Source organism: Zingiber officinale, chromosome 5A (genome assembly GCF_018446385.1).
Source record: "Zingiber officinale cultivar Zhangliang chromosome 5A, Zo_v1.1, whole genome shotgun sequence".
In the NCBI taxonomy this organism is placed as follows: Eukaryota; Viridiplantae; Streptophyta; class Magnoliopsida; order Zingiberales; family Zingiberaceae; genus Zingiber; species Zingiber officinale.
In genome coordinates this window covers 116375729-116393404 of record NC_055994.1, presented here as the reverse complement: position 1 = coordinate 116393404, position 17676 = coordinate 116375729, and the positions used below count along the sequence as shown (strand labels likewise).

Genomic DNA, 17676 nt, shown 5'->3' with positions numbered 1-17676 from the left:
GTGATTGTGGCGAGGTTTCTCCACCCACAAGGAGTTTGATTTAGCCGGTTTTCCGGGGACTCATCCACCGACGGATTGATAGGCTTCGTCTACCTTACGGACACGCCGAGGAGTAGGAGTTTCATCTCCGAACCTCGTTACATCCTTGCGTAGAGGTTTGATTTCTTCTCCTGTTTTCTTTCTGCATTTAGTTTCCGCTGCGCTAACCCTAGTTTGTAGAAAGAAACGCGAGCAATTGGGGTCGGCTATTCACACCCCCCTCTCTAGCCGTACGAAGAGATCCTAACAAGTGGTATCAGAGCAAAGGTTTGCTCTTCATCGGATTAACACCCGGGGAGCACGAGCTAGAGGATGGATCTACTCGGAGAAGATGTCACCATTCCACCCTTCTACGAATGCGGTGACTTCGCGTATTGGAAGGTAAGGATGAAGTACTTTCTTATGACTAACATAATGAATTGGTTTTGTGTACAAGAAGGTTTTACTCCTCCGGTGGATAAGGAAGGAAAACCTCTTGAGAAGAAGGAGTGGACCAGAGAACAAATTCACAAATCCGAAATCAACGAAGAGGTAACGAGAATAATTGAATTTTCATTGCCTACTAACATCTTGTGTAAGATAGGTTACAACAATGCCAAGGAATTATGGGATAACTTGGCCAAGTACCATGAGGAGAGCTCCACTTCAAATCATGAAGAGGAGACAAGTGAGTCATCAAGTAGCTCACATCATGGAGGAGAGGAATTAGAAGTTGAGGGTTACTCAACATCTAAGGACGAAGAGGAGGAGAGTTCTTCTTCAAGTTCGGAGCAAGAAGAAGAAGCTTCTACCTCCGAAAGGGATGAAGAAGAGAGCTCGCATCCACCCTCAACCCTAGGTAACTCAAGCAATTTAAGTTCAATTAAATTACACATTATGTGCTTTGAGTGTAGGGAACATGGACATTACAAGAGTAAGTGTCCAAAGAGGGTAAGAAAGACTCCACCGGCGCCAAAGGTCAAGGAAGCCGGAGTCCCCAAACGCAAGGGCAAGGAGCACATCGTGTGCTTCCAATGCAAGCAAAGGGGACACTATAGGAGCCATTGTCCGAGGGGGAGGCAACCTCACAAGGGCAAGAGACCGGGCACATCGATAGGGGGAGCTAAGGCAAACCCTAAGGTAACCTCTAAGGTTCATTTTTGCAATTCTAATAAAATGCATGCTAGGAATTTTATTGCACTTGTTGATAATAACAAGCATGATAACCTTAGGAATCAATACATGTGCTTAGGAGCTAAACATGTGAGTCTAGATAAGGATAATTCTAGAAAGGCTAACCCTAAGATCAACCCATCTAAGGCTAAGGATAACCTAGGTAGGAATCCTAAATCAACTAGACATATGCCTAAGAATACCTCAAGGAAGAGTGATAAATCAAAAATTGAGGTATTAGAGAAGGAGAATCAAGTCTTGAAGTCAAGACTTGATACTTTGGAAAAGACTCTTAAGAACATGGAGAAGTCATCCCTAGGGTTTAAGGGTCAAAAACCAATGTCCAAGGACAAGAAAGGTATGGGTCACAAACCTAAGTCCCAAGTGGTCAAGCCCACCTATCATGATGTTCCATTCGATTATGGAACAAAACCTAGGGCTAGGAAGACCACCAAGGTCACAAGGGGAGTCACCCCTAGAGTTGATCTTGATGAGTCCCAAATGACCAAGGCTTCAAAGCCTAGGAGGGTCATTAGAAGGGTTGCTAGGGAAGTCATCCCTAGTGAATATTTAGTGAACCCAATGAGCTCACATAGATATTGGGTTCCTAGGAGCATCTTCTCTATCCCATAGATGGGTTAGAGAGTGTCAACTCCAATTAGAAGGGTAGTTAACCCAACTTTGAGGAAATTGACACTCAAGGAGCATTTTCAAGGTTTTGATAACCTTTGAAAATGAAAAAGAATTATTATTTACTCCTTGAAGAGTAAATTGTGTCATATTTGAAAAATATCGATTTTAATCTTATTTGGCACAATTTAAGAAAACCTAGAGAAATACCATAATTGGGATTTTGGTTTTCTCTTAGGGATATATGGGCAATCTAGGGTTAGATTTTAAGTTAGCTAAGGCTAAGGATACTTAGATAGGGAATTTAGGTATTTTATTTGTGCTAACTTGCCATGATTGGTTGCCATATGTCATGCCATGATATCATATTTATTTTATTATCATTTGAAATGTCATGATAATGCTTAGGCTAGTTTATATGTCATGCTTTATTTAAGTTTTCAAACTTTATGCCATGACATCATGACATTGGCACATGTTTTTACTTATGATATCATTATATGCCATGTCATCATCTCTTGCATTATAATCAATGAAATTGATTTGAGGACAAACATATAATTTGATATTGAGATCAAATTGGTGTTTAGAAAATGCATGAGAACTTAGCCTAAGTTGACCTTAACCCATATCTCACATCAAATTGACTTGAATGTGGTTCGATACACCTTAGATGTGTGTGAGATATTAGGATCATGAGTTAGGGTCAAGGTGCATTGTCCTTGTACCTAGATGACCCTAATTCAAGAAATTAAGGATCATAGGAAAAGCTTGTGTACAAGTCATGTACATCTAGCCCTAAGATTATGGTCCTAAATTCAAATGGTTTTAAAAGCATTTTAAAATTGATTTGAAAAACCTTGATGAAGCTTTCCTAGTGATAGCATTCATCATTGAACATTGTAATACAAAGTTGAGTTAAACTTGAACTATTTCAAAGTTCTTGAACTTTGTATCAAGATTGAAAAATGGAAGTTATTTTCATAGAAAACTATTTTTCCATGATAGTATATGTTATGAGGAATGTATCCTCAAAATTTCATAATTTTTCGAATTTTCTGGAATTTTCTAGGAGTTTCTGAATTTCGGAAAGGAAATTTCAGAAATATGCCTATCAGAGTCTGGATCGGTCTGAGGACCGATCCAGGTAAGTCCTGATCGGTCTGTGGACCGATCCAGTGAAGCATGGATCGGTCTGCAGACCGATCCAGTAAGAACCAGAGAGCTTGGTGCGATCTGGTGAAGGCCTGATCGGTCTGGGGACCGATCCATGGGGTTTCTGATCGGTCTGGGGACCGATCAGAGCGTGCCAGTTTCTGATTTTCAGCTGTTGGTCTGAAATTTCAGCTGGAAGTTGGGTTTTGTGGATTTCTAAAGGTTTGGAACTCACAAAGACATTGTTGGTGCAATGGTCAAGGGGGAGTTAACCTTTAGAGGGAGTTTTACCTAATTGTCAAGGGGGAGTTGACTGTTAGGGGGAGTTTTTACTCCTTAAGACTTTTGAGGATTAGTGATATGGGATTATCACTAAGCTGATTGTTGAGTTTAGTATCAAGGGGGAAATTAAGAGTTTCAATGAAATGTATGGGACTTTCATTAGGAAGAAACTCTTGACCTTGATACCATTTTTTTTTTTTTCCTTTTTGATGTGTGTCAAAAAGGGGAGAGTGTTCATTGGAGAATTATTGGAGAACCCAAGTTAGGTTATCGGGTTAACCTAAGCTAGGGAAAGAATGTCAAGGAATGTTCAAGAAAAGAACATTGGAATTCTTTTTGATGTGTGTCAAAAAGGGGGAGAATTATTGGAGAACCCAAGTTAGGTTATCGGGTTAACCTAAGGGGAGAATGTCCAGAGAATGTTCAAGGAAAGAACATTGGACATTGGAAGATGGTTGGAAAACCTAAGTTAGGTTATCGGGTTAACCTAACTTGATTATGGGTTTTGTCAAACATCAAAAAGGGGGAGATTGTTGGTGCAACCTTAGGTCAAGGTTGACCTGGTTGACCTGACTCGAGTTGACCTGACTCGAGTTGTATTTTGATGTTTGACTTAGGAAGATTGTTGGTGCAACCTTAGGTCAAGGTTGACCTAGTTGAGTTGTATTTTGATGTTTGACACTCGTGGAAGAGTTGTATTCTTGATATGGGACAAGAATAGATGTTTGGGAGATTATTGGTGCAACCGTAGGTCAAGGTTGACCTGGTTGACCTGATTCGGGAAAAAGTCCAAGTATGGAGACTTGGCAACGGAAAAGTCCAAGCAGGGAGCTTGGCACTGGAAAAGTCCAAGTATGGAGACTTGGCACTGGAAAAGTCCAAGCAGGGAGCTTGGCACGCGAAAAGTCCAAGTATGGAGACTTGGCACGGGAAAAGTCCAAGTATGGAGACTTGGCACTGGAAAAGTCCAAGTATGGAGACTTGGCACTAGAAAAGTCCAAGTATGGAGACTTGGCACGGAGAAGTCCAAGCAGGGAGCTTGGCACGAGAGAAAGTCCTAACTGGGATGTTAGGCAGTTGGAAAGTCCTGGTAAGTGAAGCCAGGCAGTAGGAAAGTCCTAACTGGGATGTTAGGCAGTGTGGAAAGTCCTGGTGAGTGAAGCCAGGCAGTGGAAAAGTCCTAACTGGGATGTTAGGCAATGGGAAAGTCCTAACTGGGATGTTAGGCAGTTGGAAAGTCCTGGTGAGTGAAGCCAGGCAGTGAGAAAGTCCTAACTGGGATGTTAGGCAGTGTGGAAAGTCCTGGTGAGTGAAGCCGGGCAAGGGAAAAATCCAGATGGATCAAGGGTAATCGGACATCTGGTGTGGAGAAGTCTAAGTGGGTCAAAAGGATTGACCGGACAATTAGCGGGAAGTGCTAGCAGGTCAAGGGAGTGACCGGATGCTAGGAATGATGTACCAACAGGTCAAGGTTGACCGAATGTTGGTGTGGAAGCCTTAGGTCTAGGGCTGAGAAGTTTGGATCGGTCTGGTGACCGATCCGAATCAGATCAGTGGCTCACTGATCGTAATCGATCGATCGGGCTCACTGATTGTAATCTGATCGGTCCGGAGACCGATCGGGAGGCAACGCAACCTCGCGAGAAGAAAGCCGTGGATCGGTCGGCTGACCGATTCACCCCTCTCTGATCGGTCGGCAAGACCGATCAGGCATAAGCCTGATCGATCTGTGGACCGATCAGGGCTTCGATCGCGACACCTGATCGGTCTGGGGACCGATCAGGTGACAAACAGAAGCTTCATGCGCCTAGGCTGATCGGTCTGCAGACCGATCAGGGTTCTAGCCGTTGCGACGCAACGGCTAGTTTCTTCGCTGTCTTCTTCGCAGGTATAAAGGGGTCGAGGGCTGCTGCTGCACGACTTCTTCTTCTTCTTCCTTCCTGTTGCGAAGTGCTGTTGTGCTTGAGCTTTGTTGAGCTCCTCCTTGTCGAAGCTTCGCGTGAGCTTCATTCCACGACTGGATCAGCTGCTGCTGAGTTGCTTGTTGCATCTGTCCGTGAAGTTGCTACTTCATCCGGGACCCCAGTCGACGAGAAGGCAAGCTACTGTGTTTACATTCCTGTTGTATTTTGTTCTTGCTATTCTCTTGTACTCTTAGCTTGCTGTTGCAAGTGATTGTGGCGAGGTTTCTCCACCCACAAGGAGTTTGATTTAGCCGGTTTTCCGGGGACTCATCCACCGACGGATTGATAGGCTTCGTCTACCTTACGGACACGCCGAGGAGTAGGAGTTTCATCTCCGAACCTCGTTACATCCTTGCGTTGAGGTTTGATTTCTTCTCCTGTTTTCTTTCTGCATTTAGTTTCCGCTGCGCTAACCCTAGTTTGTAGAAAGAAACGCGAGCAATTGGGGTCGGCTATTCACACCCCCCTCTCTAGCCGTACGAAGAGATCCTAACAAAGTCCACCTGCAGGGTTTACATGATAATCCTTATGAGCTCCTCAAGGGGACATTATCAACCTAAATAATTAGGACACAGTTTCCTTCTATAATCAACAACACATCATATAAATAATACTATCTCCCAACTCATCGGGCCTATTGATTTAACGAATAAATCTCACCCATTGATAAGTTAAACAAATAAATACTAAGTATACGTGCTTGTTATTATATAGGAATTAAGAGGACGCACATTCATAATAATAGAGGCTCTGTTCTTTTATGTAGTCAGTATAAATCGAATAACCTCAAATGGTCCTGCTCAATACACACATAGTGTACTAGTGTAATTTTATAGTCAAGACAGACTAATATCAAATTATACTACAACCGTTCCAATGGTTTGTCCCAATCCATCTTGGTTGTGAGCTATTATTTATAATTTATAAGGAATTGATAACATGATCTTCTATATGGCACCATACACCATGTTATCTACAATATAAATTAAATAGACAACTGCATTAACATATATAGAAATATAAAATGCAGACATTTGACCAAAGTGATTCTCATTTCAAAAATATTTCAAAACAGATGTTCATACAAAAGCTAGGCTTATAGTATACATCCCAACATGTGACCCTTTTAATACAACAGCTAAAGGAGGATACCAATATTTTATTACTTTTACTAATGATTTTAGTAGATATAACTATGTGTATTTAATAAAATAAAAATTAGAATCTTTTGAAAAGTTCAAAGAATTCAAGAATGGCGTACAAACCCAACTTGAAAAAAGTATTAAATTACTTCGATCAGATCAAGGTGGTGAATACTTAAGCCAAAATTTTGTGATCATCTAGTTGAGTTTGGGATTATATCTCAACTCATTCCACTTAGAACACAACAATGGAATGGTGTATCAAAAAGGAGGAATCATACTTTATTAGATATATATAATATGATCAATGATGAGTCATGTATGTCTTTTTTAATTTTTGGGGGCATGCTCTAGAGACCGCTAATTTCACAATTAACTGTATTACATCTAAGGCAATTACAAAGGCACCTTATGAAATATGGACTAGAAAGAATCCTGAAATATATTTTATGAAAATTTAGGGATGTGAGGCTTATGTTAGACATCAAGTCTCAAAGAAACTAGGATCCAAATCAGATATGTGCTCTTTTGTAGGATATTCCAAAGAAATAAAGGGATATTACTTTTAAAATCTTACACAAGGCAAAGTATTTGTCGCTAGAAATGGTATTTTTCTATAAAGAGAATATTTCTAGAGAACTAGTGGGAGAAAAATTGATCTTGAAGAAATTCAAGATATAAATTAGCACTGAGACTTAATGGAACCTGAATAGGCACCATAAGGTATTGTAGATCATGAACTTGTTGCACCATAAGAAATTATGGAACAACAACCTGTTCAAGTAGAACAAGCTCTACGAAAATTTGATAGGATACATCATCAACCTGAGAAATATTCTCTTCTTTAGTTTGACCACGGTGATATAATATTTGTTGTTCTAAACGAGCCTACATCCTATCAAAAAGCTATAATGAACCCATATTCTAAGAAATGGCTAGAGGCTATGAGATTTGAAATGGAATCCATGTATGTCAACCAAGTATGACTCTGCTTAACCTACCTGAAGGGATAAATCCCATTGGATACAAATGATTTTTAAGAAGAAAACTGACATAGATGGTAATGTATATACCTTTAAGGGGAGACTGGTAGCTAAAAGGTTCAAGCAAATTCATAGTATAGATATGATGAAACCTTTTCACCAATTACGATGTTTAAATCTATTCGGATCTTGCTTGCCATTATAGTTTACCATGATTATGATATCTGACAAATGGATATCAAAATTGTATTCCTTAATGGGAATTTACTCGAGGATGTGTACATAATATAACTTGAGAATTTTATCAATCTAAATAATGCTAAAAAGGTATGTAAGTTGCAAAAGTCTATTTATGGATTAAAGCAAGTTTCTAAAAGTTGGAATCTTCAATTTAATAATGTGATCAAAGAGTTTGGTTTTATTAAAAACGAAGATGAACCATGTGTCTACAAAGGAATTAGTGGGAGCACAGTCAACTTTCTCATTTTGTATGTAGACGATATACTTCTCATTAGAAATGATATCTCTATCTTACAGTTTGTGAAGACTTAACTTAGGAATTGTTTCTTAATGGAAGACTTAGGTAAAGTTGTTTATATTTTAGGCATTGGGATCTATAGAGATAGATCTAATAAATTATTTGGCCTAAGTCAGAGTATATATATTGACAAAGTACTTAATCATTTACCATGCAGAATTCTAAGAGAAGATTCTTGCCAATGTCACATGGTGTGAGCCTTTCCAAGGTTCAATACCCCTCTTTTAAAGAGGAGAGAGATCGCATGGATATGATTTCTTATGCATCTCTATTGGGTATATCATGTATGTCATATTATGTATTCGTCCTATTGTCTCATATGCATTAAGAATGATAAGTAAATATCAATCAGATCCGGGTGAAAGTCACTAGACGACAATCAAGGATATTCTTAAATACTTGAGAAGAATTAAAGATTATTTCTTGATAGAGGTGATGAGGAGCTCGTTGTAAAAGGTTACAGCAATGCAAGCTTCCAAACTAACAAGGATGATTCAATATCACAATCACGATATGTGTTTTGTTTAAATTGTGATGATGTAAGATGGCAGAGTTCAAAGCAAGACATAGTTGTTGATTCTACCACAGAGACTAAGTATATTGTTTCTTTTAATGCAACAAAGAGGTTGTTTGGATCAGAAACTTCATTATAGAATTTGGTGTAGTTCCTAACATAGCTAACCCAATGACCTCTATTGTGATCACTGCAACAAATATGACTTTCTGCAGCACGTCATCAACGGCGTCGTTATCACCGTTAATAATAGTTTTTATAGCACACTCAATTATGTGCGTTGCAGATAGTATAATGTTTTACAAACGATGTCGTGCAAAAAAAGTATACTATCAATAAACTTTTCTACGGTGAACAAAATGCACTGTTAAAACTTAATATTAATGGCTTGCGGAGCGTGCTATTAATATTATTATACTTATATAAATGATAGCGTGTAAAAATATACACTGTCAATAAATATTATTTGCGACGTGTGAAAAATGTACGTTGTTAATAGTGTTTAAAAATTTAAGAATTTTTAAATCACTACCCCTTTACAAGCCTTTCGTCAAATCCTTCCCAATCCTAAATTCTTTCTCCCCAAAATCTTTCTGCTACTGAGCATCTACATTCAACCCTAAACTCCTTCCCCAACGAACATCTATACCCAACTACTCTCCGATGAACCCCTCTCCGTCAAACCCTCACCCGCCGAAGCCCTCTCCACCGAAGCCCTCTATGCTGAATCCTTCTCTACCGAAGCCCTCTCTATCGAATCCTTCTCTGTCGAATCTCAGGATTTCATCGACAAGATGAACAAGAAGGCCAAAGTCCAAAGCTCCCTCGCATCCTTGACATTGATATCCAAGCTGGGGCCCGACTTAGAGACGCACGGCGCCGAGCCCGCATCCAACGGATCTCTATAGTTATTTTTTTTTTTAATATAGGCGCACGCCTTATAGGCACATCTAGTTGATCATAAAACCTAAAGAAAGCAAAAAACAAATAGTTGTGTCTTCTTTGAAAAGAAAGCATCAGTAGAATAAAGAGAAGATACAACACTGAAGCAAAGAATTGCTTCAAGCTTTTTAGGCACCCAAAGCATTTTAAGTACATCTAGTTTGTGTAAAATATTGTACATTTAATGATGATCATTCTCAAGTGATCATGGTTGATTAAGTTCAGTGCCCCCAAAAAGTTACTATAAATAACAGCTCAAATTCTCTTTTTATCATTTATATTTTGAGACGGGAAAAGTTGATGTAGGTAATGGTATCTTACAAGTTATCTTTGTTAACTATGTATACTTTATGCTTTTCTTACATGCCTTTAGTTCCATGGATTTGCTTTTGATTCCAATTGTGTACACATTTTTATTGCCAATTTGTGGGCTCCTTAAATGATTTCTCTTATTTGATTGGAAATCTATCCTTGAAGTTTGTTTGACTCATTTACTTTAATTCTTTTTTACATGTAGTGTTTATACTATTCCTGGAATGGAGAGCTTTACCAGTTCTACTTTTGTTAGTGGGCTTTTAGAAATGGTGAATTATTCTTGTAAACGTCTCTGGATTCTGACTTATTATTAAAACATTTTGTTAAGCTTCTTTTCTCATTTTTGTCATCTAGGTTATTGAAAGCATAAACAGATGCGATGTGAACATCAGAAGGGAACTACTTGGCAGTATATTGGTAAAATATATGACTATTCTTTGAAATTATTGGTCATTGATTTCTTTCTATCATAACATTTAGGTTTTGTCATAGCATTTTGCATTATGAAATCCTATTTATCACTTCCACGTTGGTAGCTGATATTGGCTGCTAACATTTTTGCAAATATCATATGTGATCTCTTTCTAATTGTTGTAGATCACCTAAGAAATAAAATGCCTATTGCCTTATAAATATTCCATGGATGAGAGTTGTGGAAATCCTTTGCAAACTGATAGAACAAGGAAATCTCTCCTGAAAATTACATCTTAAACATAGCATGGTAAGATCTAACAATGAACCAAAAATAAATAAATTTGTCATCTCTAGTAGCCAAATTTTAGTTCAATTAACCCTTCAAATGCATTAGAATATTTTCTACTTGAAGTTTGACTTGAGGATGATTGATTAATACTTTTGACTGTTGAATTCCTCAATTAAACTTAATGTCTTAATCAGTCTCCTTAACTGAGATTGTTGACTAAGGTTGAAGTTACAGTCTGATTACTTGACCGCGGAACCCTATTGCAAGTTTATATGTGAAAAAGGTAAAGAACTTGTAGCCAAGTTGTCCTCCATCCGTCCTTGATTTGAATGATGGATCGAAGCCATGCATCATATTTTTCTTGTTTTCCCTCTGAAAAATATTTCTTTTGTTATAATATTATTATCTTACCTATTTGGTTCTTGTGAATTCAATTTCATGTCATTCTTTAATATCTCTCAGTGCCAATCAGAACTTCTGTAATCAGTCAGAAAAGTTGGTTTTGACAATGCACAAGTATAGGTTGTATAATTGCATTTTATTCAACTTGCCTTTTTGTTAGACGTTATTTGAATTGCATTTCTCTGTTTGTGAATATTCAAGATCTTATTATTGTGAAATCTGTGAAAGAAGTATATCAATCTGGAGCAGGGATAAATATGCCATTAATTTAGTTGTATTCTCATATTCATTTGTTAAACATGGGAGCAACATTATCTTCTCCATTTATATGTAAATTCCTCCAGTTAGATGTCCACATACTGTGAATGCTGCCCCACTCAATTTGGCTGTCCATGTCATCATATATTTGATGAGCAATGAGCTTGGAAGGTGGTACAACAATAGTAGCAAGGATCACAGCAACCAATTAGTTTCTTGTTGTTTATGACTGTATATTATTCGATCATTTACCAAATTTTTGCATTGGTAAATAATACATAATGGAGCGCATTGTTTTCAGGGAATTGAGAAGTTTAAGAAGGCTGCGCGGGATGTTCAAGGTGGTAAAAAGTGAATATGTTTGTCCCCAGCGTCTCCGTCAATTCGTCTCAGGGTCAACACAAGGAGGTAAATCACGGACGGCTACTAACCTTTGGAATAGTGACTAGCACATAAGGGAGGTATTTACCTCGACTTTGCCGAGATTCGAATCTCAGACCTCATGATGACAACTCCTCATGCACTAGCTACTAGATCCATCCGAATGGACACTATAATAAGTGGGCAGACATACACTGTTAAATGTCGAGTAATTTATAGTTGTATGATCATTTATGTAAATAGATTTGTTTTTTTATGCTCTCTTTATTGTTACAATTAATGTAGCATTCATGAGGGAGAGAAGTGAGCTAAGGAAAAAAAGTTTGCAGGGAGATGATAGAGAAACTAATCAGATCGTGTTCCCTTGAAAATATGTTCCACATATCCTTTGAGGAAAAAAAAGGAATGAGGGAAACTTATTTTCTAAACCTAATTGCTAAAAATGAGAAATAAACTTAAGATAAACAAGAAGTAAATATTTTAGTGAAATTAGTGATTTTTTTGCCTAAATATGCAATTCCTGTTTGACTTTTGTATATATGCATCTTTTGAATTATGCACTTTCTGTTCAAGCTAGATGCATTAAATGAATTAGTAATGATATATGTATTGTTGAATTATGCTCTAATGATTTTGTATATATTTTTATATTTAAGGAAAAGACAAGTCTGGCATATATAAAAATTATGAGATCGTAAGTTTAAATTGAAAGCCATAAGAAAAAAAAATGGGGAGACTTGTGTTCAAGCTGTTGAAGAGAAAATGGTAAACATGTCCACTCATTTTTTATTTCTGTGGCATTTTATTTCACTCATCTTGTTTTTCACAAGCATGTCATTTTCATTATGTGCTAATACCAAATTGTAAACTGCTGCATTGGTCTGTTGATGAATTAGTTGTTATATAAGGTCGAATTGTATCCACAGATTTAAACACAAAAGTGCATCATGTTATTCTTCGTGGATCATATTGGAAAGTTTGGGTTGATAAAGTTTTGGTGGAAAAGGTGGACCTAATTCGACCAGATGATGAAATAGAATTTCTCGATAATGCAATAGGAAGCACAGTCGCATAATTATCTAAATTTATAGTAATATGTGATTGATACATATTCTACTAATTTATGTGGATTAGAAGTTTAATCATTATTATGTAATAGCTAATTTGTTACAAATTTCGTATCTTGTTTTGTATCTTTAGACCTTGTTTTAGTATGATGAAAAATAATGACTTTTATTAATTTTGTGTGGATTAGATTTGTATTAAATTTGTTATAAAATTTTGGTTTATTATTTTCATCAATGAAATTGATTTTTTTTTTTAATATAGATAAGACCATCAACATGTACGTTTGCACGTTGTGAATTAGAATACTAACAGCAAGAATTTGCATTATGTAGAAAATACATTGCATAGCGCACAATGCACGCCATGGAAAATATTATCAATAGCATGCAAAACATGTCAAGGAAAATAATATCTGCAGTGTGCTTTGTCTGCAGCGAAAAATATTATCTGCAGCGTGCTTCGCGCACCGCGGAAAATATTATCCGCGGCACGCAACGCACACTGCGGATATTATTTTCCGTGGCGTGTGTTGCGCACTACGGATAATATTTTCCGCAACGGGCAAAGTATGTTGTCAATAACCTAGGACTTTCAACAGCTTTTAATTGTGCATCTTGCAATACACGCGGTAGAAAGCGAATTTGTGCCCTGTGAAAAGTCATTTTTGTTGTAGTGGATAATAATAAGGCTAGTACATAGGCTAAGGAACTCAAGTCTTATTAGCGATCTAAACATATACTTCGGTAATTTCATCTCATTCGAAAGATTATCGATAGAGGAGATGTGAAAATATACAGAGTACCAACAAATGATAATATTGCAAACCCACTGACTAAGGTTTTGGCACAGAGGAAGCATGATGGTCATACTAGGTCACTAGGTATTAGATACTTCAGTGATTAGCTCTAGTGCTAATGGGAGATTATTGGTATAGCCCTAATTAAGAACCAATCATGAGATGATTGATATGGGACTATTGTATCATATTTTAATAAAAGGCAGTATTTTGTGCTTATTATATTTATTTATTTCAGTGAAAATTGGAATAAATATAATAATGTCATAGAGTGGTAGATTCTGTTCTATAACATATCTAGTTGAATTGATTGTGTAGATATATATAGACTACTACTCTTAATTGTTCCTAGTCAAGTATTAATGTACAAGGGTAATATTAATTCATTGAGACTAGTATATAAATTAACTGATGACTTAATCTCACAAGTCATAAATATAAGATATCAAATTAACACATAGGTATATATTAGATAATATGTACTGAACTAACCCTCCATGAGAATGTTTTATAAATTGTTATCTGAGTGTCATAAATATTCTCATAGTGACTATTAGTATAAATAGTCATTGACTTGAAGTCACTACAATTCACTACATAAGGAGTTGCATACTTTAGTATTGACAAATGTTACCTATAATAAGGTTGATTATAAAATTGTCCACTAGGTATGCAATGAGTTATGGACAAGGATGTGAGTGATATAAATGGAATTTATCTCTTTCATATAATGGAAGTGAAATCTATGGATCCTTTGATTAAGTCGAACTACTGAAGCACATGATCATGTTCAAATAAGTCAATATGAGATATTAAGTTTATTTGATTAAGCAAGTTTACTTAAAGATCAAAAAATATATAGATTGATGAGAGGATAACACGATCTATATCTAATAAATCAATCTAGATATCATGAGCAAAAGGACTAAGTTATACAATAAAATAATTATAGATAGATTAGATCAGATCTACAATATTCTCGTCAATTATGTAGCAATGATACATTGCTAGATGTCACTCATTGTTTGTGTCTTTAAAATGTAATTTTAGAATTACTACCAACGTTAGAAGAACCTATTAGGTTATACACAGAGAGCGCATCAATTTGGAGTTTGTTTTATTTTAGTATAACTAAAATAAAGTGGATATAAGTTTCAAGTCTGAAATTAGTTTTGAATCTTAAACTTGTTAGAATGATGGTGGTCCTTCTGTTTGAGGGAAGGATTGTTGGAAATACAATCAAAATCTCATATTGAAAAAGATTATGATATATATATATATAACACTACTTGCACGACATCGAGAGACTCTAATTGTGCTGATGAGACGAGTGGTGGTTGTGCTCGTGTGGATACTGCTAGAGGCATAAGCATATTAATTGTGCTAAGATCGACTAGACTCTCCAAATATGCAAAAGAGTTTTACTCATCAAGAGGTAATATTTTTACAAAATCAATGATGTAATTAGAACTCGCATGGATCTCTAGTGGGTTCCTTTTTTATTTCCGCTGTGTTTTCTTGTTTAACTTTTGTACATAATCCAACATTTATCACCTAGGGATCAAGCCTAATCTTGTAAGTCTACCCGACCTACTAAGCTTCTTGCTTGAACTTCTTCTAATACTTTACCACCTAAGGTTCACTCCCCTAGGACTTTGCCTCCCGTCCTTTAAATTCGCTTAGACTTGTCACTTGTAAGACATCAAATTATTCTTGACCGTCTGGACTTTCCTTGTTTAACATCTTCCTAGGACTTTCCCTTACTAGTCATCTAGTCAACATTTGACCTAACTAGACTTTATCTTTATTAGTCATCTAGTCAACCTTTGACCTGAGTAGACTTAACTTACTTCTAAATATCAGGTCATGTTTAGATAACTTGGGTCAAACTTGATCAAACATAGATATATGTTAAATATTAAAATCATAAAAGTCGATTACATCAACACTTACATCTATAGGTCTTCTCATAGAGATTACCAACATCTTGTTCAGGCATGACCAATTTATTGCAGCGAGACCACCGTGAACGCAAATTGTATTTCAGATCTCCAATCGGTGGGCTAGCACTATTTTTTGTGGCAAACGCATTGTTGTCTTTAAGTCTCTCATTCCCAAAGATTTCGTGAGTGTCCTTTTTAACCCCAAGCATAACTGGACGTCTTCTTATTTCGTGTCATACTTCTGCAAAGGTTTTACCAATTGAGGCGAGAAGTCTTCGGCTTAGAATCTATCCATGAACCTTGTCAAGTTCCATGTCGAGAAAAGTTAGAAACTCATACGTGTCTCTTAAACTTCATGTATCAAGTTCCATGTAGAGAAAAGTTAGAAACTTCTTTGTCTCTTAAACTTGATGTTGTCTTCTAAATCACTCCAATCTGCTTCATAATGCATATCCAACTCCTATCAAAGTGTCTACAATGCTATAATATTTAATGATATCCAAACTACCTTGTTAGATATCCTTGAATTTATTCTTTATCTCAAAAAGTGTTGAGATATTTTTGAGATTTGAATAATTCTTCTCGATGGCATCTCAGATTTCTTTGGCAGTTCAAAGGAACAAATAGAAACAATTAATGTGTCCGTGGAGTTAATTAGCTATGTCATGATACGTGATTTATTAAATTCTCAATTTAGATAAATTAAGTCCTTTGTAATTTGGATATTGAACCTCACTAATGATGAAACCAAGTTTTTTCCTTTAATCACCAACCAGAAATATTGTGACTTGTGATCTACAGCAATGATCCTTTTCCAAAGGATTGCACAAACTGATTTGGATATGCTTGATGATCAAACGTCCTCATACAAGCTATAGTCTCAAAACTACTCATTATTCTAAGAACAATATAAAAAGAAAGAGTTTTGAGCAAATAGCTCTAATACCATAAAACTGAATACAAAAGAAAACAAAAAATAATCGAGCGCTCATGTTATAATATTTCGACAACCAAAAACAAAAAAATAATAATAATAAAGAAAAAAAGATATTTTTAAAATAAAAAATTAATTAATATTCTATATTTAAAAAAATTTAAAAAATAATGTGATTTACTAAACCACTCTTTCCAACAGGGAAAATAATTTTTTAAAAATTGAATTGATTTACTAAATCACTCTTTGAATATTCCAACAGGAAAAATGAAAAAAACCTAAACAGAACTCACAAGAAACTCTACTGAAAGCAGGTTCAAATTATAGAATCCAAAATTGTTGCACTTTTTTGGTCACCAGATACTGCAAAAGCCCATAAATTTGCAATTCTATGTCAAAGCTAGGAATGTTAAATCTACAAACAAGGCCTCCCAGATGGTTAGATCCGAATGATGATTGTATGTTTAATTATGGAGAGGATTGAAGATTGCATGATGATGAATGTATGTCACTAATTTATCTATTTTAGTGCAGAGACTTGAAGATATGGATAAAAAATAATGAAAGCCATTGCAAGCATTGGAAGCTACTCCAATTGAAATCCACAGGACAAATGTAAAGTCGAACCCTAGAAACTACTCAAATGGAATTAAAATGCAGATTTCATTACTCTTTTATCCAGTACTGATTTAACATTCCAGAATCTACATAAAAATAGTCCAAAAGGATTTCTGTATGGGATGGAAAGATAAAATTTCCTATAAACATACATTGTCTATGACTTGTCAGAGGAAGCTATTTAAATTCACGAGTAACATAAATTGATAGAAAAAATGAATTTGCATAATCTGAAAAATAAGATTTGAAACTTGAATCAACATATCTTAAATGATTAAACATACACAATCAGCTTCGTAGAAGGTAAACATTGGCATGATGTCAAATTTAAATCTATTGGTACAAGTGAATTGTTGTTTGCCTCCAGACTTCCATACCTATAATTCCTTTTGCATATGAATCACACATCGCAAGCAACTTCCTTCTCTCATTAGGTCGAATGCATCATTAATTCTTTCAAATGGTATTTCATGTGTAACAAGTTCATCCAATTTGATTTCCTGTAAGATTATTTTACCAGTTTAAACAACTAAAGATTTCAACAATAATCCAAGTAGAAGATGTGACAAACTATAAGATGAATAGTCGGACCAACTTGTAGCAAAAAATTATATGTAAAATAGAAACTTTAAGAAAATTCTAGTAGCCCATAGAGTTTGGTACTTTTATGAGGTGCAGAAACCAATCATTTATCAAGATAACCAAATGTGTCATAGGCAAAACAAAAGTAACAATTTCCACTGTTCAAGGAAAAAGAGAAGAATGAAGTGTATTTTATAATTTAATCCTCTTCAATTAAAATCTTTCGATAACTTACTAACCGATAAAAGATTGCAAGAAAGTTTTGGAACATGAAGGACGGAATTCAATTCAATTTTTTCTGAAATTTTCACTGAACCTATCCCTGCAATAGGTGA

The 17676-nt window shown here is 36.0% G+C and overlaps 1 protein-coding gene across 4 annotated transcripts in view; it reads right to left on the bottom strand.

Annotated features, from left to right (window-relative positions):
* Positions 1-16962: 16962 nt before the first annotated feature.
* LOC121981448 (alcohol dehydrogenase-like 6) overlaps positions 16963-17676 on the bottom strand; it is a 52748-nt gene continuing 52034 nt past the window's right edge. For 3 of the 4 annotated variants that reach the window (XM_042533974.1, XM_042533973.1, XM_042533972.1), the window contains one exon: positions 16963-17259. In XM_042533974.1, coding sequence (XP_042389908.1) covers positions 17137-17259 — 123 coding nt within the window. In that variant the 3' untranslated portion in view covers positions 16963-17136. The remainder of the gene's footprint in view (positions 17260-17676) is intronic. The other variant, XR_006111816.1, reaches the window with a different exon arrangement.